This window comes from Oncorhynchus clarkii, chromosome 12, assembly GCF_045791955.1.
Source record: "Oncorhynchus clarkii lewisi isolate Uvic-CL-2024 chromosome 12, UVic_Ocla_1.0, whole genome shotgun sequence".
Lineage (NCBI taxonomy): Eukaryota > Metazoa > Chordata > Actinopteri > Salmoniformes > Salmonidae > Oncorhynchus > Oncorhynchus clarkii.
In genome coordinates this window covers 3,551,039-3,575,720 of record NC_092158.1, presented here as the reverse complement: position 1 = coordinate 3,575,720, position 24,682 = coordinate 3,551,039, and the positions used below count along the sequence as shown (strand labels likewise).

Genomic DNA, 24,682 nt, shown 5'->3' with positions numbered 1-24,682 from the left:
ACAACTACTACTACTACTACTGATACTACTACTACTACTACTACTACCACTACTACTACTACTACCACTACTACTACTACTACTACTACTACTACTACTACTACTATTACTACTACTACTACTACTACCACTATTACTACTACTACTACTACCACTACCACTACTACTACTAGTAGTACTACTACTACTACAACTACTACTACTACTACTACTACTACTACTACTACTACCACTATTACTACTACTACCACTACCACTACTACTACTACTACTAGTAGTAGTACTACTACTACTATTACTACTACTACTACTACTCACGCTGTTGTCCTCTACTTTCTCCCGGCGCTTCACTTTGTGAGTCTCGTAGTCGTCCATCAGGGTCTGCATGAAGTTTTTGGGGCGCCCGCCTCCCCCGGAGTCATCACTGCCCAGGTCCGAGAGGGGCGAGGGCAGGGGACCCTCCAACGAGGAGGGGGAAGCAGGAGTCACAGGACGGATCTTCTCTATCTTACCTGTAGAGAGGGTTGGAATAAACATTGTAAAAGAACACGCTAATACAATTTATATTGTCAATAATACACTGGTGTAAAGTACATAAGTAAACATACTGTAAAGTACATAAGTAAACATACTGTAAAGTACATAAGTAAACATACTGTAAAGTACATAAGTAAACAGACTGTAAAGTACATAAGTAAACATACTGTAAAGTACATAAGTAAACATACTGTAAAGTACATAAGTAAACAGACTGTAAAGTACATAAGTAAACATACTGTAAAGTACATAAGTAAACAGACTGTAAAGTACATAAGTAAACATACTGTAAAGTACAACTTTACTTCACTATTTACATTCATTGACTACTTTTTCATTTTACTTCTTTACTTCATAAATTGTCCTTGACACCCAAAAGTACTTGTTACATTTAGAATGTTTAGCAGGACAGGAAAATAGTCAAATTCACGCACTTATCAACGGAACATCCCTGATCATCCCTCCTGACTCTGATCTGGAGGACTCACTAAACAGAGAACATCCCTGGTCATCCCTACTGCCTCTAATCTGGAGGACACACTAAACAGAGAACATCCCTGGTCATCCCACCTGCCTCTGATCTGGAGGACTCACTAAACAGAGATCATCCCTGATCATCCCTACTGCCTCTGATCTGGAGGACTCACTAAACAGAGAACATCCCTGGTCATCCCTACTGACTCTGATCTGGAGGACTCACTAAACAGAGAACATCCCTACTGCCTCTGATCTGGAGGACTCACTAAACAAAGAACATCCCTGGTCATCCCTGGTCATCCCTACTGCCTCTGATCTGGAGGACTCACTAAACAGAGAACATCCCTGATCATCCCTACTGCCTCTGATCTGGAGGACTCACTAAACAGAGAACATCCCTGGTCATCCCTACTGACTCTGATCTGGAGGACTCACTAAACAGAGAACATCCCTACTGCCTCTGATCTGGAGGACTCACTAAACAAAGAACATCCCTGGTCATCCCTGGTCATCCCTACTGCATCTGATCTGGAGGACTCACTAAACAGAGAACATCCCTGGCCATCCCTACTGCCTCTGATCTGGAGGACTCACTAAACATAGAACATCCCTGGTCCTCCCTACTGCCTCTAATCTGGAGGACTCACTAAACAGAGAACATCCCTGGTCATCCCTACTGCCTCTGATCTGGAGGACTCACTAAACAGAGAACATCCCTGGTCATCCCTACGGCCTCTGATCTGGAGGACTCACTAAACAGAGAACATCCCTGGTCATCCCTACACTCCCTACACTCGCATTAACATTTGCTAACCATGTGTATGTGGCAAATAAAATTTGATTTGATTTGATTTGATCCCTACTGCCTCTGATCTGGAGGACTCATTAAACAGAGAATATCCCTAGTCATCCCTACAGCCTCTGATCTGGAGGACTCACTAAACAGAGCATATCTCTGGTCATCCCTACTACCTCTGATCTGGAGGACTCACTAAACATAGAAAACCCCTGGTCATCTCTACTGCCTCTGATCTGGAGGACTCACTAAACAAAGAACATCCCTGGTCAACCCTACTACCTCTGATCTGGAGGAATAACTAAACATGGAACATCCCTGGTCATTCCTACTGCCTCTGATCTGGAGGACTCACTAAATAGAGAACATCCCTGGTCCTCCCTACTGCCTCTGATCTTGAGGACTCACTAAATAGATAACATCCCTGGTCATCCCTACTGCCTCTGATCTGGAGGACTCATTAAATAGAGAACATCCCTGGTCATCCCTACTGCCTCTGATCTGGAGGACTCACTAAATAGAGAACATCCCTGGTCATCCCTACTGCATCTGATCTGGAGGACTCACTAAACAGAGAACATCCCTGGTCATCCCTACTGCCTCTGATCTGGAGGACTCACTAAACAGAGAACATCCCTGATCATCCCTCCTGCCTCTGATCTGGAGGACTCACTAAACAGAGAACATCCCTGGTCCTCCCTACTGCCTCTAATCTGGAGGACTCACTAAACAGAGAACATCCCTGGTCATCCCACCTGCCTCTGATCTGGAGGACTCACTAAACAGAGATCATCCCTGGTCATCCCTACTGCATCTGATCTGGAGGACTCACTAAACAGAGAAAATCCCTGGTCATCCCTACTGCCTCTAATCTGGAGGACTCACTAAACAGAGAACATCCCTGGTCATCCCACCTGCCTCTGATCTGGAGGACTCACTAAACAGAGATCATCCCTGGTCATCCCTACTGCATCTGATCTGGAGGACTCACTAAACAGAGAACATCCCTGGTCATCCCTCCTGCATCTGATCTGGAGGACACACTAAACAGAGAACATCCCTGGTCATCCCTACGGCCTCCGATCTGGAGGACTCACTAAACAGAGAACATCCCTGGTCATCCCTACTGCCTCTGATCTGGAGGACTCACTAAACAGAGAACATCCCTGGTCATCCCTACGGCCTCCGATCTGGAGGACTCCCTAAACAGAGAACATCCCTGGTCATCCCTATAATGCCTCTGATCTGGTGGACTCACTAAACAGAGAACATCCCCGGTCATCCCTACTGCCTCTGATCTGGAGGACTCACTAAACAGAGAACATCCCTGATCATCCCTACTGCCTCTGATCTGGAGGACTCACTAAACAGAGAACATCCCTGGTCATCCCTACTGACTCTGATCTGGAGGACTCACTAAACAGAGAACATCCCTACTGCCTCTGATCTGGAGGACTCACTAAACAAAGAACATCCCTGGTCATCCCTGGTCATCCCTACTGCATCTGATCTGGAGGACTCACTAAACAGAGAACATCCCTGGCCATCCCTACTGCCTCTGATCTGGAGGACTCACTAAACATAGAACATCCCTGGTCCTCCCTACTGCCTCTAATCTGGAGGACTCACTAAACAGAGAACATCCCTGGTCATCCCTACTGCCTCTGATCTGGAGGACTCACTAAACAGAGAACATCCCTGGTCATCCCTACGGCCTCTGATCTGGAGGAATCACTAAACAGAGAACATCCCTGGTCATCCCTACACTCCCTACACTCGCATTAACATTTGCTAACCATGTGTATGTGGCAAATAAAATTAGATTTGATTTGATTTGATCCCTACTGCCTCTGATCTGGAGGACTCATTAAACAGAGAATATCCCTAGTCATCCCTACAGCCTCTGATCTGGAGGACTCACTAAACAGAGCATATCTCTGGTCATCCCTACTACCTCTGATCTGGAGGACTCACTAAACATAGAAAACCCCTGGTCATCTCTACTGCCTCTGATCTGGAGGACTCACTAAACAAAGAACATCCCTGGTCAACCCTACTACCTCTGATCTGGAGGAATAACTAAACATGGAACATCCCTGGTCATTCCTACTGCCTCTGATCTGGAGGACTCACTAAATAGAGAACATCCCTGGTCCTCCCTACTGCCTCTGATCTTGAGGACTCACTAAATAGATAACATCCCTGGTCATCCCTACTGCCTCTGATCTGGAGGACTCATTAAATAGAGAACATCCCTGGTCATCCCTACTGCCTCTGATCTGGAGGACTCACTAAATAGAGAACATCCCTGGTCATCCCTACTGCATCTGATCTGGAGGACTCACTAAACAGAGAACATCCCTGGTCATCCCTACTGCCTCTGATCTGGAGGACTCACTAAACAGAGAACATCCCTGGTCATCCCTGCTGCCTCTGATCTGATGGACTCACTAAACAGAGAACATCCCTGGTCCTCCCTACTGCCTCTAATCTGGAGGACTCACTAAACAGAGAACATCCCTGGTCCTCCCTACTGCCTCTAATCTGGAGGACTCACTAAACAGAGAACATCCCTGGTCATCCCTACTGCCACTGATCTGATGGACTCACTAAACAGAGAACATCCCTGGTCATCCCTACTGCCACTGATCTGGAGGACTCACTAAATAGAGAACATCCCTGGTCATCCCTACTGCCTCTGATCTGGAGGCCTCACTAAACAGAGAACATCCCTGGTCATCCCTACTGCCTCTGATCTGGAGGACTCACTAAATAGAGAACATCCCTGGTCATCCCTACTGCCTCTGATCTGGAGGACTCACTAAACAGAGAACATCCCTGTTCATCCCTACTGCCTCTGATCTGGAGGACTCATTAAACAGAGAATATCCCTAGTCATCCCTACAGCCTCTGATCTGGAGGACTCACTAAACAGAGCATATCTCTGGTCATCCCTACTACCTCTGATCTGGAGGAGTCACTAAACATAGAACACCCCTGGTCATCTCTACTGCCTCTGATCTGGAGGACTCACTAAACAAAGAACATCCCTGGTCAACCCTACTACCTCTGATCTGGAGGACTAACTAAACAGAGAACATCCCTGGTCATCCCTACTGCCTCTGATCTGGAGGACTCATTAAATAGAGAAGATCCCTGGTCCTCCCTACTGCCTCTGATCTTGAGGACTCACTAACTAGATAACATCCCTGGTCATCCCTACTGCCTCTGATCTGGAGGACTCATTAAATAGAGAACATCCCTGGTCATCCCTACTGCCTCTGATCTGGAGGACTCACTAAATAGAGAACATCCCTGGTCATCCCTACTGCCTCTGATCTGGAGGACTCACTAAACAGAGAACATCCCTGGTCCTCCCTACTGCCTCTAATCTGGAGGACTCACTAAACAGAGAACATCCCTGGTCCTCCCTACTGCCTCTAATCTGGAGGACTCACTAAACAGAGAACATCCCTGGTCATCCCTACTGACTCTGATCTAATGGACTCACTAAACAGAGAACATCCCTGGTCATCCCTACTGCCACTGATCTGGATGACTCACTAAACAGAGAACATCCCTGGTCATCCCTACTGCCTCTGATCTGGAGGCCTCACTAAACAGAGAACATCCCTGGTCATCCCTACTGCCTCTGATCTGGAGGACTCATTAAACAGAGAATATCCCTAGTCATCCCTACAGCCTCTGATCTGGAGGACTCACTAAACAGAGCATATCTCTGGTCATCCCTACTACCTCTGATCTGGAGGACTCACTAAACATAGAACATCCCTGGTTATCTCTACTGCCTCTGATCTGGAGGACTCACTAAACAAAGAACATCCGTGGTCAACCCTACTACCTCTGATCTGGAGGACTAACTAAACATGGAACATCCCTGGTCCTCCCTGCTGCCTCTGATCTTGAGGACTCACTAAATAGATAACATCCCTGGTCATCCCTACTGCCTCTGATCTGGAGGACTCACTAAATAGAGAACATCCCTGGTCATCCCTACTGCCTCTGATCTGGAGGACTCACTAAACAGAGAACATCCCTGGTCATCCCTGCTGCCTCTGATCTGATGGACTCACTAAACAGAGAACATCCCTGGTCCTCCCTACTGCCTCTAATCTGGAGGACTCACTAAACAGAGAACATCCCTGGTCCTCTCTACTGCCTCTAATCTGGAGGACTCACTAAACAGAGAACAGCCCTGGTCATCCCTACTGCCACTGATCTGATGGACTCACTAAACAGAGAACATCCCTGGTCATCCCTACTGCCACTGATCTGGAGGACTCACTAAATAGAGAACATCCCTGGTCATCCCTACTGCCTCTGATCTGGAGGCCTCACTAAACAGAGAACATCCCTGGTCATCCCTACTGCCTCTGATCTGGAGGACTCACTAAATAGAGAACATCCCTGGTCATCCCTACTGCGTCTGATCTGGAGGACTCACTAAACAGAGAACATCCCTGTTCATCCCTACTGCCTCTGATCTGGAGGACTCATTAAACAGAGAATATCCCTAGTCATCCCTACAGCCTCTGATCTGGAGGACTCACTAAACAGAGCATATCTCTGGTCATCCCTACTACCTCTGATCTGGAGGAGTCACTAAACATAGAACACCCCTGGTCATCTCTACTGCCTCTGATCTGGAGGACTCACTAAACAAAGAACATCCCTGGTCAACCCTACTACCTCTGATCTGGAGGACTAACTAAACAGAGAACATCCCTGGTCATCCCTACTGCCTCTGATCTGGAGGACTCATTAAATAGAGAACATCCCTGGTCCTCCCTACTGCCTCTGATCTTGAGGACTCACTAACTAGATAACATCCCTGGTCATCCCTACTGCCTCTGATCTGGAGGACTCATTAAATAGAGAACATCCCTGGTCATCCCTACTGCCTCTGATCTGGAGGACTCATTAAATAGAGAACATCCCTGGTCATCCCTGCTGCCTCTGATCTGATGGACTCACTAAACAGAGAACATCCCTGGTCCTCCCTACTGCCTCTAATCTGGAGGACTCACTAAACAGAGAACATCCCTGGTCCTCTCTACTGCCTCTAATCTGGAGGACTCACTAAACAGAGAACAGCCCTGGTCATCCCTACTGCCACTGATCTGATGGACTCACTAAACAGAGAACATCCCTGGTCATCCCTACTGCCACTGATCTGGAGGACTCACTAAATAGAGAACATCCCTGGTCATCCCTACTGCCTCTGATCTGGAGGCCTCACTAAACAGAGAACATCCCTGGTCATCCCTACTGCCTCTGATCTGGAGGACTCACTAAATAGAGAACATCCCTGGTCATCCCTACTGCCTCTGATCTGGAGGACTCACTAAACAGAGAACATCCCTGTTCATCCCTACTGCCTCTGATCTGGAGGACTCATTAAACAGAGAATATCCCTAGTCATCCCTACAGCCTCTGATCTGGAGGACTCACTAAACAGAGCATATCTCTGGTCATCCCTACTACCTCTGATCTGGAGGAGTCACTAAACATAGAACACCCCTGGTCATCTCTACTGCCTCTGATCTGGAGGACTCACTAAACAAAGAACATCCCTGGTCAACCCTACTACCTCTGATCTGGAGGACTAACTAAACAGAGAACATCCCTGGTCATCCCTACTGCCTCTGATCTGGAGGACTCATTAAATAGAGAACATCCCTGGTCCTCCCTACTGCCTCTGATCTTGAGGACTCACTAACTAGATAACATCCCTGGTCATCCCTACTGCCTCTGATCTGGAGGACTCATTAAATAGAGAACATCCCTGGTCATCCCTACTGCCTCTGATCTGGAGGACTCACTAAATAGAGAACATCCCTGGTCATCCCTACTGCCTCTGATCTGGAGGACTCACTAAACAGAGAACATCCCTGGTCCTCCCTACTGCCTCTAATCTGGAGGACTCACTAAACAGAGAACATCCCTGGTCCTCCCTACTGCCTCTAATCTGGAGGACTCACTAAACAGAGAACATCCCTGGTCATCCCTACTGACTCTGATCTAATGGACTCACTAAACAGAGAACATCCCTGGTCATCCCTACTGCCACTGATCTGGAGGACTCACTAAACAGAGAACATCCCTGGTCATCCCTACTGCCTCTGATCTGGAGGCCTCACTAAACAGAGAACATCCCTGGTCATCCCTACTGCCTCTGATCTGGAGGACTCATTAAACAGAGAATATCCCTAGTCACCCCTACAGCCTCTGATCTGGAGGACTCACTAAACAGAGCATATCTCTGGTCATCCCTACTACCTCTGATCTGGAGGACTCACTAAACATAGAACATCCCTGGTTATCTCTACTGCCTCTGATCTGGAGGACTCACTAAACAAAGAACATCCCTGGTCCTCCCTACTGCCTCTGATCTTGAGGACTCACTAAATAGATAACATCCCTGGTCATCCCTACTGCCTCTGATCTGGAGGACTCACTAAATAGAGAACATCCCTGGTCATCCCTACTGCCTCTGATCTGGAGAACTCACTAAACAGAGAACATCCCTGGTCCTCCCTACTGCCTCTAATCTGGAGGACTCACTAAACAGAGAACATCCCTGGTCATCCCTACTGACTCTGATCTGATGGACTCACTAAACAGAGAACATCCCTGGTCATCCCTACTGCCACTGATCTGGAGGACTCACTAAACAGAGAACATCCCTGGTCATCCCTACTGCCTCTGATCTGGAGGCCTCACTAAACAGAGAACATCCCTATTCATCCCTACTGCCTCTGATCTGGAGGACTCACTAAATAGAGAACATCCCTGGTCATCCCTACTGCCTCTGATCTGGAGGACTCACTAAACAGAGAACATCCCTGGTCATCCCTACTGCCTCTGATCTGGATGACTCACTAAACAGAGAACATCCCTGGTCATCCCTACTGCCTCTGATCTGGAGGACTCACTAAACAGAGAACATCACTGGTCATCCCTACTGCTTCTGATCTGGAGGACTCACTAAACAGAGAACATCCCTGGTCATCCCTGCTGCCTCTGATCTGGAGGACTCACTAAACAGAGAACATCCCTGGTCATCCCTACTGCCTCTAATCTGGAGGACTCACTAAACAGAGAACATCCCTGGTCATCCCTACTGCCTCTGATCTGGAGGACTCACTAAACAGAGAACATCCCTGGTCATCCCTACTGCCTCTGATCTGGAGGACTCACTAAACAGAGAACATCCCTGGTCATCCCTACTGCATCTGATCTGGAGGACTCACTAAACAGAGAACATCCCTGGTCATCCCTACTGCCTCTGATCTGGAAGACTCACTAAACAGAGAACATCCCTGGTCATCCTCCTGCCTCTGATCTGGAGGACTCACTAAACAGAGAACATCCCTGGTCATCACTACTGCCTCTGATCTGGAGGACTCACTAAACAGAGAACATCCCTGGTCATCCCTACTGCCTCTGATCTGGAGGACTCACTAAACAGAGAACATCCCTGGTCATCCCTACTGCCTCTGATCTGGAGGACTCACTAAACAGAGAACATCCCTACTGCCTCTGATCTGGAGGACTCACTAAACAGAGAACATCCCTACTGCCTCTGATCTGGAGGACTCACTAAACACACATTCTTCATTTGTAAATGATGTCTGAGTGTTGGAAGGTGTCCCTGGCTATCCTTAAATAAAATAAAAACCAAGAAAATGGTGTCGTCTGGTTTGCTAAACATAAGGAATTTGAAATGATTTATACTCTTACTTTTGATACTTCAGTATATTTAAAACCAAATAGTTGTTTAGTTAGTTTAGACTTTTACTCAAGTAGTATTTTACTGGGTTTTAACTCATTTCCTATTAAAGTATCTTTACTTTTACTCGAGTTTGACAATTGGGTACTTTTTCCCCTTAATCATGACAATATAATTGGCCATGTACTGAATATGTCAGTATAATTTACAGTATAATTTACAGTATAATTTACAGTATACACCCTGTTATATTGTCAGATACAGTTTACACCCTGTTATATTGTCAGATACAATATATACCCTGTTATATCACCTCCACCCTACCTGACACCCTAGACCCACTCCAATTTGCTTACCGCCCAAATAGGTCCCCAGACGATGCAATCTCAACCACACTGCACACTGCCCTAACCCATCTGGACAAGAGGAATACCTATGTGAGAATGCTGTTCATCGACTACAGCTCGGCATTCAACACCATAGTACCCTCCAAGCTCGTCATCAAGCTCGAGACCCTGGGTCTCGACCCCGCCCTGTGCAACTGGGTACTGGACTTCCTGACGGGCCGCCCCCTGGTGGTGAGGGTAGGCAACAACTTCTCCTCCCCGCTGATCCTCAACACTGGGGCCCCACAAGGGTGCGTTCTGAGCCCTCTCCTGTACTCCCTGTTCACCCACGACTGCGTGGCCACACACGCCTCCAACTCAATCATCAAGTTTGCGGACGACACAACAGTGGTAGGCTTGATTACCAACAACGACGAGACGGCCTACAGGGAGGAGGTGAGGGCCCTCGGAGTGTGGTGTCAGGAAAATAACCTCACACTCAACGTCAACAAAACTAAGGAGATGATTGTGGACTTCAGGAAACAGCAGAGGGAACACCCCCTTATCCACATCGATGGAACAGTAGTGGAGAGGGTAGCAAGTTTTAAGTTCCTCGGTATACACATCACAGACAAACTGAATTGGTCCACTCACGCAGACAGCATCGTGAAGAAGGCGCAGCAGCGCCTCTTCAACCTCAGGAGGCTGAAGAAATTCGGCTTGTCACCAAAAGCACTCACAAACTTCTACAGATGCACAATCGAGAGCATCCTGGCGGGCTGTATCACCGCCTGGTATGGCAACTGCACCGCCCTCAACCGTAAGGCTCTCCAGAGGGTAGTGAGGTCTGCACAACGCATCACCGGGGGCAAACTACCTGCCCTCCAGGACACCTACACCACCCGATGTCACAGGAAGGCCATAAAGATCATCAAGGACATCAACCACCCGAGCCACTGCCTGTTCACCCCGCTATCATCCAGAAGGCGAGGTCAGTACAGGTGCATCAAAGCTGGGACCGAGAGACTGAAAAACAGCTTCTATCTCAAGGCCATCAGACTGTTAAACAGCCACCACTAACACTGAGTGGCTGCTGCCAACACACTGACACTGACTCAACTCCAGCCACTTTAATAATGGGAATTGATGGGAAATGATGTAAATATATCACTAGCCACTTTAAACAATGCTACCTTATATAATGTTACTTACCCTACATTATTCATCTCATATGCATACGTATATACTGGACTCTATATCATCGACTGTATCCTTATGTAATACATGTATCACTAGCCACTTTAAACTATGCCACTTTGTTTACATACTCATCTCATTTGTACATACTGTACTCGATACCATCTACTGTATCTTGTCTATGCTGCTCTGTACCATCACTCATTCATATATCCTTATGTACATATTCTTTATCCCCTTACACTGTGTACAAGACAGTAGTTTTGGAATTGTTAGTTAGATTACTTGTTATTACTGCATTGTCGGAACTAGAAGCACAAGCATTTCGCTACACTCGCATTAACATCTGCTAACCATGTGTATGTGACAAATAAAATTTGATTTGATTTGATTTGATTTGATATATTGTCATATACAGTATATACCCTGTTATATTGTCAGATACAGTATATACCTTGTTATATTGTCAGATACAGTATACACCCTATTATATTGTCAGATACAATATATACCCTGTTATATTGTCATATACAGTATACACCTTGTCCCCATAGGGTCCAATTTCATACATAGTGCACTACTTTGGCCTTGTCCCCATAGGGTCCTATTTCATACATAGTGCACTACTTTGGCCATGTCCCCATAGGGTCCTATTTCATACATAGTGCACTACTTTGGCCTTGTCCCCATAAGGGTCCTAACCGTAGCAAGAGTTCTTGTCAGTTAGCTCACCTGGTGCCGTCTTGCTGGGGAGTTTTGTGGGCGGCAGGCTGCCTGAGAGACTTAGTTTGGCGGGTAGGCTGTTGGTCTTCTGCTTGTCCCCGGAGTTGATAGGCATTGTCTTGGGCCTTCCTGTCTGGTTTGTTCTGGGGCCCGGTCCGGATCGCACCGCTCCCAGGCTCTGCCTCTGCTTCTTCAGATCCTCCTCTCTCTCCTGTGCCGCGCGGATCTCCTCCTCGATCATGGACAGAGTCCTCTGCTTCCGGGAGCGCAGCTTGAACGGCCCGGTGCTCTGCTCGGTCTCCTGGGTTCTGGTGGCTTCTGCGGTGCTGCGGAGCTCGGCCGCCTCGGAGTACTTAGAGAAGTAACTGAACTGGTCCTTCTCGCTGGGGGTCGGCGACAGCTCTGGAGGCTGGTAGGGCTCTACAGGGCGAGGAGAGATGTGGACGGGGGTGCGAACTGGGACGGGGTCTGGATTCAGGGCCAGTGAGCGACTGAGGGCGGACTGGACGAGGATTTTAGGACCTCCGGAAGAGGACCTCCGGGGAGGGGGGGCGTAGGTAGGTTTCTCAATCTGGGCTGGGGGGGACTGATGCTGTGGGGGAGGAGACTGATGTTGGGTTGGAGTTAACTGGAACTGAGCTTGTGGTGACTGTTGCTGGGTGGTTTGTGATGGACTTGATTGGTACTGGGGTGGGGGTGACTGGACGGACTGATGGGGTGTTGGCCACTGCTGCAGTGAGCTGGGGGGTGAGTGGAGCTGGGGGGATGGAGGTGAGTGGAGCTGGGGGGATGGAGGTGAGTGGAGGGCCAGGAATGCTGGAGGGTGGTCTAGGAGTGTGGGTGACTGGTGCTCTGGGGGTGGAGATGAGAGCATCCCAGAAGATGGCGGCAGGACGTCTAAGTCTAGGTGCCTCTCTGGGAGGGGGTAGGGGAAGGACTGTGGGGTGGCACGGGGGACCCCCTGCCACTCTTCTCCCTGTTGAGACTGGTTCATAAGGGCATGCTGGATGGCACTCTGCACCAGGAGCTCTGCATGGTACTCCAGCTCCTCCTCCTCCAGATCCCGACCCAGGCGCCGCTCCCCGAGGGATCTGAGGGTGTCTTCCTCCATCTTGCCATTGACGGGCGTGGTGGCCTGGGGGGTGGAGGGGAAGGAGTACTCCCCCAGAGACGTCTCCCCCAGATAGGCCGACATGGTCTCATTTGACGCATCGCTGTCGGAGATGTTGTCCATGCTGAAGTCGTTGGACAGGGTCTCCAGAACAGTAGTATCCTGGGAACGCAGGGAGAGCTCGTCCAGTCCAGAGTCACACTCCTCTGGGTGGCAGGACAGGGAGGCGCTTGGGGAGTGGAAGGATTGGGAGGAGGAACGATGCTGCAGGGATGAGGAAAACAGCTCAGAGTCTCCCTCATCTTTCAGGATGGTCATGACGGCCCGGGCGCTGGTGAAGTCTCCATCGCCTTCTCTGTTGTTCATCGTGGCCTCCTTGGGGCCACTGTTCCTGGGTTGTTCCTGTCCCAAGGTAGTAGTGGGGGACTGGGCCTCTCCCTGGATGCAGTAGATCCCCTCTGTCCTGACTGTAGTTGTGGGTGTGGTGACGTCGTTGGCCTCTAGTGGCAAGCCCAGGCAAGTACTGTAGCCTACTGTGGCGGAGCTGGAGGATCTATCCACATAGGTGAAGCTGTCTGGCGCTCTAGAGAAGGGCTTGGCCGAGTAGAGCTGAGGTGCCACGCCTCTCTTCGGGGCTGTGACCTGTGACCTCTCAGCCTGCTGCTGCCTGGCGTGTTCTATCTGGAGGAACTGCTTCCTGGCAACGGAGAAGTCTATCTGTTCCACCAGGATGTCCTCCTTGGTGCTCTGGAGAACCTCTGCCGGGTCCCGGTTGGACTCAGGGTCAAAGCCGGGCTCAAAGGTCATGGAGTACTGGGCGTACGTCTGGGACGACCCCCAGGTGTACTCTGACCTCCGCTGCTGCTTCCTCTCCTCGTACTTCCTGTGTGACTCAAGTTTGTCTGGCTCCAGCTCTTCCTCCAGGCTTTTCTCCTGAGGAGGGTTCCACCATTTTGTGCCCATGCCAGGGTTCTTCTTCACGGCCTGGCCTCGGATCAGCTCCAGCCGCTCCCTCTCCAGCTCTGCCACCTCCTCCGACGGACGCACCTTCTTCACACGCACCTCCTTCTCACACGGGTCGAACAGCTTGGAAGGCTTCTTCTCCTCCTGGAATGCCCGCAGCTCGAAACGTGCCTCCTTCTTGATGGTCATCACAGTGGGGGATGTTGTTTCTCCTCCCTGGTTCCTGTAGTTCTCATGCTCTCCCATTGGTCCAGAGTGGCCGTCGGGTTTGGAGTTACTGGTGTTATTGACTTCCTGGTGGTCTCTGAAGGTGGTTTGCTTCCTGCCCTCTACTGTGACCTCATGGTTGGTCTGTGGGGATTGTGTGTCTGTTTTGGAGATGTGGACGGACGGCCCAGTTCCGTCAATACCGACATCCCTGGGGTCTCTCTCAGGTTTCTCTGTCCCGTTAGAGGGCAATGGCATGGTGTCAACCTCTGGGTCGCAGCAGTTAGCCTCCAACACCTCATCCAGGTATGCTATCTCCTGGGCCACCTCTGTGTCCAGGGGCTGAGTCTGGTGCTTCTTGCCCAGGCTGTTGAGCCCTTGGCTGGGGTAGCAGGTCTCAGGGTGGGCCTCCACCTCCATAGGTCTGGTGGAAGTACTGCTGTCTCCTCCGCCCGCTGAGATCACACTGACAGAGTCAAGAAAACTTACACTCTTTCTCTCCGTTCTGTCTCTCTTCAGATCATCACTGGCATCCTCTGATGCCTTGGAGGATTTCTGGAAGAGAAAGAGAGAACATTTTAGTGTTAGATTACTATTATTCTGTCGCGTCAATGCATGTACCCTATTCCCTATATACAGTGCCTTGCGAAAGTATTCGGCCCCCTTGAACTTTGCGACCTTTTGCCACATTTCAGGCTTCAAACATAAAGATATAAAACTGTAGTTTTTTGTGAAGAATCAACAACAAGTGGGACACAATCATGAAGTGGAACGACATTTATTGGATATTTCAAACTTTTTTAACAAATCAAAAACTGAAAAATTGGGCGTGCAAAATTATTCAGCCCCTTTACTTTCAGTGCAGCAAACTCTCTCCAGAAGTTCAGTGAGGATCTCTGAATGATCCAATGTTGACCTAAATGACTAATGATGATAAATACAATCCACCTGTGTGTAATCAAGTCTCTGTATAAATGCACCTGCACTGTGATAGTCTCAGAGGTCCGTTAAAAGCGCAGAGAGCATCATGAAGAACAAGGAACACACCAGGCAGGTCCGAGATACTGTTGTGAAGAAGTTTAAAGCCGGATTTGGATACAAAAAGATTTCCCAAGCTTTAAACATCCCAAGGAGCACTGTGCAAGCGATAATATTGAAATGGAAGGAGTATCAGACCACTGCAAATCTACCAAGACCTGGCCGTCCCTCTAAACTTTCAGCTCATACAAGGAGAAGACTGATCAGAGATGCAGCCAAGAGGCCCATGATCACTCTGGATGAACTGCAGAGATCTACAGCTGAGGTGGGAGACTCTGTCCATAGGACAACAATCAGTCGTATATTGCACAAATCTGGCCTTTATGGAAGAGTGGCAAGAAGAAAGCCATTTCTTAAAGATATCCATAAAAAGTGTCGTTTAAAGTTTGCCATAAGCCACCTGGGAGACACACCAAACATGTGGAAGAAGGTGCTCTGGTCAGATGAAACCAAAATTGAACTTTTTGTCAACAATGCAAAACTTTATGTTTGGCGTAAAAGCAACACAGCTGAACACACCATCCCCACTGTCAAACATGGTGGTGGCAGCATCATGGTTAGGGCCTGCTTTTCTTCAGCAGGGACAGGGAAGATGGTTAAAATTGATGGGAAGATGGATGGAGCCAAATACAGGACCATTCTGGAAGAAAACCTGATGGAGTCTGCAAAAGACCTGAGACTGGGACGGAGATTTGTCTTCCAACAAGACAATGATCCAAAACATAAAGCAAAATCTACAATGGAATGGTTCAAAAATAAACATATCCAGGTGTTAGAATGGCCAAGTCAAAGTCCAGACCTGAATCCAATTGAGAATCTGTGGAAAGAACTGAAAACTGCTGTTCACAAATGCTCTCCATCCAACCTCACTGAGCTCGAGCTGTTTTGCAAGGAGGAATGGGAAAAAATGTCAGTCTCTCGATGTGCAAAACTGATAGAGACATACCCCAAGCGACTTACAGCTGTAATCGCAGCAAAAGGTGGCGCTACAAAGTATTAACTTAAGGGGGCTGAATAATTTTGCATGCCCAATTTTTCAGTTTTTGATTTGTTAAAAAAGTTTGAAATATCCAATAAATGTCGTTCCACTTCATGATTGTGTCCCACTTGTTGTTGATTCTTCACAAAAAAATACAGTTTTATATCTTTATGTTTGAAGCCTGAAATGTGGCAAAAGGTCGCAAAGTTCAAGGGGGCCGAATACTTTCGCAAGGCACTGTATAGTGCACTACTTTAGCCCAGAGCCCTATGGAACCCTATTCCCTATATAGTGCACTACTTTAGACAAGAGCCCTATGGAACCCTATTCCCTATGTAGTGCACTACTTTAGACCAGAGCCCTATGGAACCCTATTCCCTATATAGTGCACTACTTTAGACCAGAGCCCTATGGAACCCTATTCCCTATATAGTCCACTACTTTAGACCAGAGCCCTATGGAACCCTATTCCCTATATAGTGCACTACTTTAGACCAGAGCCCTATGGAACCCTATTCCCTATATAGTGCACTACTTTAGACAAGAGCCCTATGGAACCCTGTCCTACTTTAGACCAGAGCCCTATAGAACCCTATTCCCTATATAGTGCACTACTTTAAACAAGAGCCCTATAGAACCCTATTCCCTATATAGTGCACTACTTTAGACCAGAGCCCTATGGAACCCTATTCCCTATATAGTGCACTACTTTAGACCAGAGCCCTATGGAACATGGTACTATTTGGGTCGCATAACAAATTAGGCTTCATTTATCAACTAGCATTTTCAGGGTTTTCTGAAAGACCCAAAAATATATTTCAATGTAATATCACTTTGATTCAGTGTCTCGGCAATGCATAGCAGTATTTAGTATCAGTTAATCAGATAGTATTTGGGGAAGAACAGAAATGGATAATGAGAAATGAAACTTCCACTGCTTGGAATTAAACAGGAAGAACTAACTTTGAATAATGATTCCATCGTTAGAAGAGAAACCAAATACTGAATCTACAGTAGTTGCAATGACAATTTTTTTTTCACTTAAAGTGTAAACCAAACAAAAACCATTGATTTAAAACATGTTTTTTAACAAACCATACAACTCTTATAAGGACTACTTTGAACAATTTACACTGAACATTTTTACAAAAACATATTTACTGGAAAAACTGTGCACATCCAAAGTTTGTAACAGAATTTTGGTAGTTTTTTGTTTGTTTGTACGTGACCACGTATTCCAACAACCCTGTTAAATGTCTGATCTGAATTCAGATTAAAGATGTCTGCAGAAACAATGAGGTATCAGCTATGACATGACACCTTGAGTTAAAAAAACAAAAACAACCTCACGGGTCCTTTTATGTGAAGGTGACCTCACGGGTCCTTTTATGTGGAGGTGACCTCACGGGTCCTTTTATGTGGAGGTGACCTCACGGGTCCTTTTATGTGAAGGTGACCTCACGGGTCCTTTTATGTGAAGGTGACCTCACGGGTCCTTTTATGTGAAGGTGACCTCACGGGTCCTTTTATGTGAAGGTGACCTCACGGGTCCTTTTATGTGGAGGTGACCTCACGGGTCCTTTTATGTGAAGGTGACCTCACGGGTCCTTTTATGTGAAGGTGACCTCACGGGTCCTTTTATGTGGAGGTGACCTCACGGGTCCTTTTATGTGGAGGTGACCTCACGGGTCCTTTTATGTGAAGGTGACCTCACGGGTCCTTTTATGTGAAGGTGACCTCACGGGTCCTTTTATGTGAAGGTGACCTCACGGGTCCTTTTATGTGAAGGTGACCTCACGGGTCCTTTTATGTGAAGGTGACCTCACGGGTCCTTTTATGTGAAGGTGACCTCACGGGTCCTTTTATGTGAAGGTGACCTCACGGGTCCTTTTATGTGAAGGTGACCTCACGGGTCCTTTTATGTGGAGGTGACCTCACGGGTCCTTTTATGTGAAGGTGACCTCACGGGTCCTTTTATGTGAAGGTGACCTCACGGGTCCTTTTATGTGAAGGTGACCTCACGGGTCCTTTTATGTGAAGGTGACCTCACGGGTCCTTTTATGTGAAGGTGACCTCACGGGTCCTTTTATGTGGAGGTGACCTCACGGGTCCTTTTATGTGAAGGTGACCTCACGGGTCCTTTTATGTGAAGGTGACCTCACGGGTCCTTTTATGTGGAGGTGACCTCACGGGTCCTTTTATGTGGAGGTGACCTCACGGGTCCTTTTATGTGGAGGTGACCTCACGGGTCCTTTTATGTGAAGGTGACCTCACGGGTCCTTTTATGTGAAGGTGACCTCACGGGTCCTTTTATGTGGAGGTGACCTCACGGGTCCTTTTACGTGAAGGTGACCTCATGTGTTCTTGTATGGAAGAAATCAAGACCGTATTCATATCAAATCACATTTTATTTGTCACATGGGCCGAATTTGGTGGATGTAGACTTAATCATGCAATGCTTGTTTCCAAGCCCTTCCCAACAATGATAGAAACACAGGAGGAATACGATACACAGGAACAGAGCTGTTTACAGGAAGTACCAGTACCAGATCAATGTAGAGCTATATACAGGGAGTACCAGATCAATGTAGTGCTATATACAGGGAGTACCAGTACCAGATCAATGTGGAGCTATATACAGGAAGTACCAGATCAATGTGGAGCTATATACAGGAAGTACCAGATCAATATGGAGCTATATACAGGAAGTACCAGATCAATGTGGAGCTACATACAGGGAGTACCAGTACCAGATCAATGTGGAGCTATATACAGGGAGTACCAGTACCAGATCAATGTGGAGCTATATACAGGGAGTACCAGTACCAGATCAATGTGGAGCTATATACAGGAAGTACCAGATCAATGTGGAGCTATATACAGGAAGTACCAGTACCAGATCAATGTGGAGCTATATACAGGGAGTACCAGTACCAGATCAATGTGGAGCTATATACAGGAAGTACCAGTACCAGATCAATGTGGAGCTATATACAGGGAGTACCAGATCAATGTGGAGCTATATACAGGGAGTACCAGATCAATGTGGAGCTATATACAGGAAGTACCAGTACCGGATCAATGTGGAGCTCTATACAGGAAGTACCAGTACCAGATCAATGTGGAGCTATATACAGGGAGTACCAGTACCAGATCAATGTAGAGCTATAAACAGGGAGTACCAGTACCAGATCAATGTGGAGCTCTATACAGGAAGTACCAGTACCATATCAATGTGGAGCTCTATACAGGAAGTACCAGATCAATGTGGAGCTATATACAGGAAGTACCAGTACCGGATCAATGTAGAGCTATATACTACCTCTACTACCTCTACCACCTCTCCCCCTCTACCTCTACTCTCTCTACTACCTCCACCACCTCTACCCCCTCTACCTCTACTCTCTCTACTACCAACAACTACCTTTACTACCTCTACTACATCTATCTCTACTACCTCTACTCCCTCTACCTCTACTACCTCTACTACATCTACTCCATCTACAACCAACAACTACCTCAACTACCTCTACTCCCTCTACTACCAACAACTACCTCTACTACCTCTATCTCTACTACCTCTACTCCCTCTACCTCTACTACCTCTACTACCTCTACTCTCTCTACTACCTCTACTCTCTCTACTACCTCTACTCCCTCTACTACATCTATCTCTACTCTCTCTACTACATCTACTCCCTCTACAACCAACAACTACCTCAACTACCTCTACTCCCTCTACTACCTCTACTCTCTCTACTACCTCTACTGCCTCTACATCTACTACCTCTACTACCTCTACTCTCTCTACTCCCTCTACCTCTACTGCCTCTAACTCAACTACCTCTACTCCCTCTACTACCAACAACTACCTCAACTACCTCTAATCCCTCTACTACCTCTACTCTCTCTACTACCTCTACTCTCTCTACTACCTCTACTGCCTCTACATCTACTACCTCTACTACATCTATCTCTACTCTCTCTACTACATCTACTCCCTCTACAACCAACAACTACCTCAACTACCTCTACTCCCTCTACTACCTCTACTCTCTCTACTACCTCTACTCTCTCTACTACCTCTACTGCCTCTACATCTACTACCTCTACTACCTCTACTCTCTCTACTACCTCTACTCCCTCTACCTCTACTGCCTCTACCTCAACTACCTCTACTCCCTCTACTACCAACAACTACCTCAACTACCTCTACTACCTCTACTACCTCTACAACCAACAACTCCCTCTACTACCTCTACTCTCTCTACTACCTCTACTACCTCTACTCTCTCTACTACATCTACTACCTCTACTACCTCTACTCCCTCTACCTCTACTACCTCTACTACATCTACTACCTCTACTACCTCTACAACCAACAACTCCCTCTACTACCTCTACTCTCTCTACTACCTCTACTACCTCTACTACCTCTACTACCTCTACTACCTCTACTACCTCTACTCCCTCTACCTCTACTACCTCTACTACCTCTACTACATCTACTACCTCTACTCCCTCTACCTCTACTACCTCTACTACATCTACTCCCTCTACTACCTCAACTACCTCTACTACCTCTACTCTCTCTACTACCTCAACTACCTCTACTCCCTCTACTACCTCTACTACCTCTACTCTCTCTACTACCTCTACTGCCTCTACATCTACTACCTCTACTCCCTCTACCTCTACTACCTCTACTACATCTACTCCCTCTACAACCAACAACTACCTCAACTACCTCTACTCTCTCTACTACCTCTACTTCATCTATCTCTACTACCTCTACTACATCTACTCCCTCTACAACCAACAACTACCTCAACTACCTCTACTCCCTCTACTACCTCTACTCTCTCTACTACCTCTACTCTCTCTACTACCTCAACTACCTCTACTCTCTCTACTACCTCTACTACATCTATCTCTACTACCTCTACTACATCTACTCCCTCTACAACCAACAACTCCCTCTACTACCAACAACTACCTCCACTCCCTCTACTACCTCTACTACCTCCACTCCCTCTACTACCAACACCTAACTCTACTCCATCTACCTCTACTCCATCTACCTCTACTCCATCTACCTCTACTCCATCTACCTCTACTCCATCTACCTCTACTACCTCTAACTCTACTCCCTCTACTACCTCTACTGCCTCTACTAAATCTACTACCTCTACTAAATCTACTACCTCTACTCCCTCTACTACCTCTACTCTCTCTACTACCTCTACTCTCTCTACTACCTCTACTGTCTCTACATCTACTACCTCTACTACCTCTACTCTCTCTACTCCCTCTACTGCCTCTACCTCTACTACCTCTACTGTCTCTACTGCCTCTACTCTCTCAATCCCCTCTACTCCCTCTACCCCCTCTACTACCTCTACCCCCTCTACTCCCTCTACTACCTCTACCCCCTCTACCCCCTCTACTACCTCTACCCCCTCTACTCCCTCTACTACCTCTACCCCCTCTACTACCTCTACCACCTCTACTACCTCTACTACCTCTAACCCCTCTACTACCTCTACCCCCTCTACTACCTCTACTCCCTCTACCCCCTCTACCACCTCTACCCCCTCTACTACCTCTAACCCTTCTACTACCTCTACCCCCTCTACTACCTCTACTCCCTCTACCCCCTCTACCACCTCTACCCCCTCTACCACCTCTACCCCCTCTACTACCTCTAACCCCTCTACTACCTCAACTACCTCTACTACCTTTACTCCCTCTACCACCTCTACCCCTCTACTCCCTCTACTACCTCTAACCCCTCTACTACCTCTAACCCCTCTACTACCTCTACCCCCTCTACCACCTCTACCCCCTCTACTACCTCTACTACCTCTACCACCTCTACCCCCTCTACTACCTCTAACCCCTCTACTACCTCTACTGCCTCTACTACCTCTACTACCTCTACTACCTTTACTCCCTCTACTACCTCTACCCCCTCTACTCCATCTACCTCTACTACCTCTATTCCCTCTACTACCTCTATTCCCTCTACTACCTCTACCGCTACTACCTCTACTACCTCTACCGCTACTACCTCTACTACCTCTACCGCTACTACCTCTACCTCTACTACCGCTACTACCTCTACCCCCTCTACTCCATCTACCCCCACTACCACCTCTACCTCTATTCCCTCTACTACCTCTACCGCTACTACCTCTACTCCTTCTACCTCTACTACCTCTACTACCTCTACTCTCCCCACCTCCTCCAACCCCTCTCTGTCCTTTAATGTCCTTTAAGCTAGACTCCGCCCCATCTTTCTAGGCTAACTCTCTCTCTCTCTGCGACATTGAGAGGTGGTGTGGGTCTTGGTGCAGTACACAGACGGTGCAGTGCCTCTGCAGAGTGTAGTGATCTCTTTCTGCCACACTGTGGAGCCATTGTGCCGGGTTCAACGGGATTCATGACTCTGGGACCATTGAATTACAATGTTAATTCTAATGATTCAAAATGATATGCAGATGACAATATAATAGTTGAGTCTTCCAAACATTTTAGTCTGTTGGAATGAGTGCTTTAAAGGGGAAGAGAAAAACCTCAGGAAGAAAAGCAAAGAGACCTATTCAATCCACCAACACGAAGCATGAGATCCTAACATAGAAACATCGCTATTTGTAATAATTTGATCACGAACAACATTTATTAGAGGTATGGGTAGAGACATCTGGAATTGCCATAGTAACGACTCATGCAAATACGTCATTGGCAGGAATCTGAATTTTTTGGGGGGCAGAGAGACTGATAGTGGATGCTGCCAACCAGGAGGCACAGAGACTGATAGTGGATGCTGCCAACCAGGAGGCACAGAGACTGATAGTGGATGCTGCCAACCAGGAGGTACAGAGACTGATAGTGGATGCTGCCAACCAGGAGGCACAGAGACTGATAGTGGATGCTGCCAGGAGGAACAGAGACTGATAGTGGATGCTGCCAACCAGGAGGAACAGAGACTGATAGTGGATGCTGCCAGGAGGCACAGAGACTGATAGTGGATGCTGCCAGGAGGATCAGAGACTGATAGTGGATGCTGCCAACCAGGAGGTACAGAGACTGATAGTGGATGCTGATGCCAGGAGGAACAGAGACTGATAGTGGATGCTGCCAGGAGGATCAGAGACTGATAGTGGATGCTTCCAACCAGGAGGCACAGAGACTGATAGTGGATGCTGCCAACCAGGAGGCACAGAGACTGATAGTGGATGCTGCCAGGAGGCACAGAGACTGATAGTGGATGCTGCCAGGAGGCACAGAGACTGATAGTGGATGCTGCCAACCAGGAGGTACAGAGACTGATAGTGGATGCTGCCAATCAGGAGACACAGAGACTGATAGTGGATGCTGCCAATCAGGAGGAACAGAGACTGATATTGGATGCTGCCAACCAGGAAGCACAGAGACTGATAGTGGATGCTGCCAACCAGGAAGCACAGAGACTGATAGTGGATGCTGCCAGGAGGCACAGAGACTGATAGTGGATGCTGCCAGGAGGCACAGAGACTGATAGTGGATGCTGTCAACCAGGAGGTACAGAGACTGATAGTGGATGCTGCCAAGGAGGATCAGAGACTGATAGTGGATGCTGCCAACCAGGAGGCACAGGGACTGATAGTGGATGCTGCCAACCAGGAGGCACAGAGACTGATAGTGGATGCTGCCAACCAGGAGTACACATCACTGACTATCTGAAATGGTTCCACCCTCCACAGACAGTGTGGTGAAGAAGGCGCAACAGTGCCTCTTCAAACTCTGGAGGCTGAAGAAATTTGGCTTGGCCTCTAAGGTCCTCACAAACTTTTACAGATGCATCATTAAGAGCATCCTGTCAGGCTGTATCACCGCCTGGTACGGCAACTGCACCGACCTCGACCGCAGGGCTCTCCAGAGGGTGGTGCGGTCTGCCCAACGCATCACTGGGGGCACACTTCTCTGTTCTGATGAAACCAAGATTTAATTATTTGGCCTGAATGCCAAGCGTCATGTCTGGAGGAAATCTGGCACCCTCTCTACAGCGAAGCATGGTGGTGGCAGTATCATGCTGTGGGGATGTTTTTCAGCGGCAGGGACTGGGAGACTAGTCAGGATCGAGGGAAAGATGAACAGAACAAAGTACAGAGAAATCCTTGATGAAAACCTGCTCCAGAGCACTCAGGACCTCAGACTGGGGTGAAGGTTCACCTTCCAACAGAACAACGACCCTAAGCACACAGCCAAGACAACACAGGAGTGGCTTCGGGACAAGTCTCTGAATGTCCTTGAGTGTCCCAGCAGGAACACAGAGTTGAACCCGGTCCAACATCTCTGGAGAGACCTGAAAATTGCTGTGCAGCAACGCTCCCCATCCAACCGGACAGAGCTTTAGAGGATCTGTAGAGAAGAATGGGAGAAACTCCCCAAATACAGATGTGCCAAGCTTGTAGCGTCATTCCCAAGAAGACTCGTGGCTGTAATCGCTGCCAAAGGTGCTTCAACAAAGTACTGAGAAAAGGGTCTGAATACTTATGTACATGTGAATTTTCAGTATTTAACTTTTTATAAA

At 47.8% G+C, this 24,682-nt stretch overlaps 1 protein-coding gene across 3 annotated transcripts in view; it reads right to left on the bottom strand.

Moving 5' to 3' along the window:
* LOC139422649 (PALM2 and AKAP2 fusion) overlaps positions 1-24,682 on the bottom strand; it is a 228,511-nt gene that overhangs the window by 15,438 nt on the left and 188,391 nt on the right. For all 3 annotated transcript variants that reach the window (XM_071173806.1, XM_071173805.1, XM_071173807.1), the window contains 2 exons: positions 11,819-14,645; positions 319-512 (listed from right to left, as the gene is read on the bottom strand). In XM_071173806.1, the coding sequence (XP_071029907.1) occupies positions 319-512; positions 11,819-14,645 (3,021 nt within the window). The remainder of the gene's footprint in view (positions 1-318; positions 513-11,818; positions 14,646-24,682) is intronic.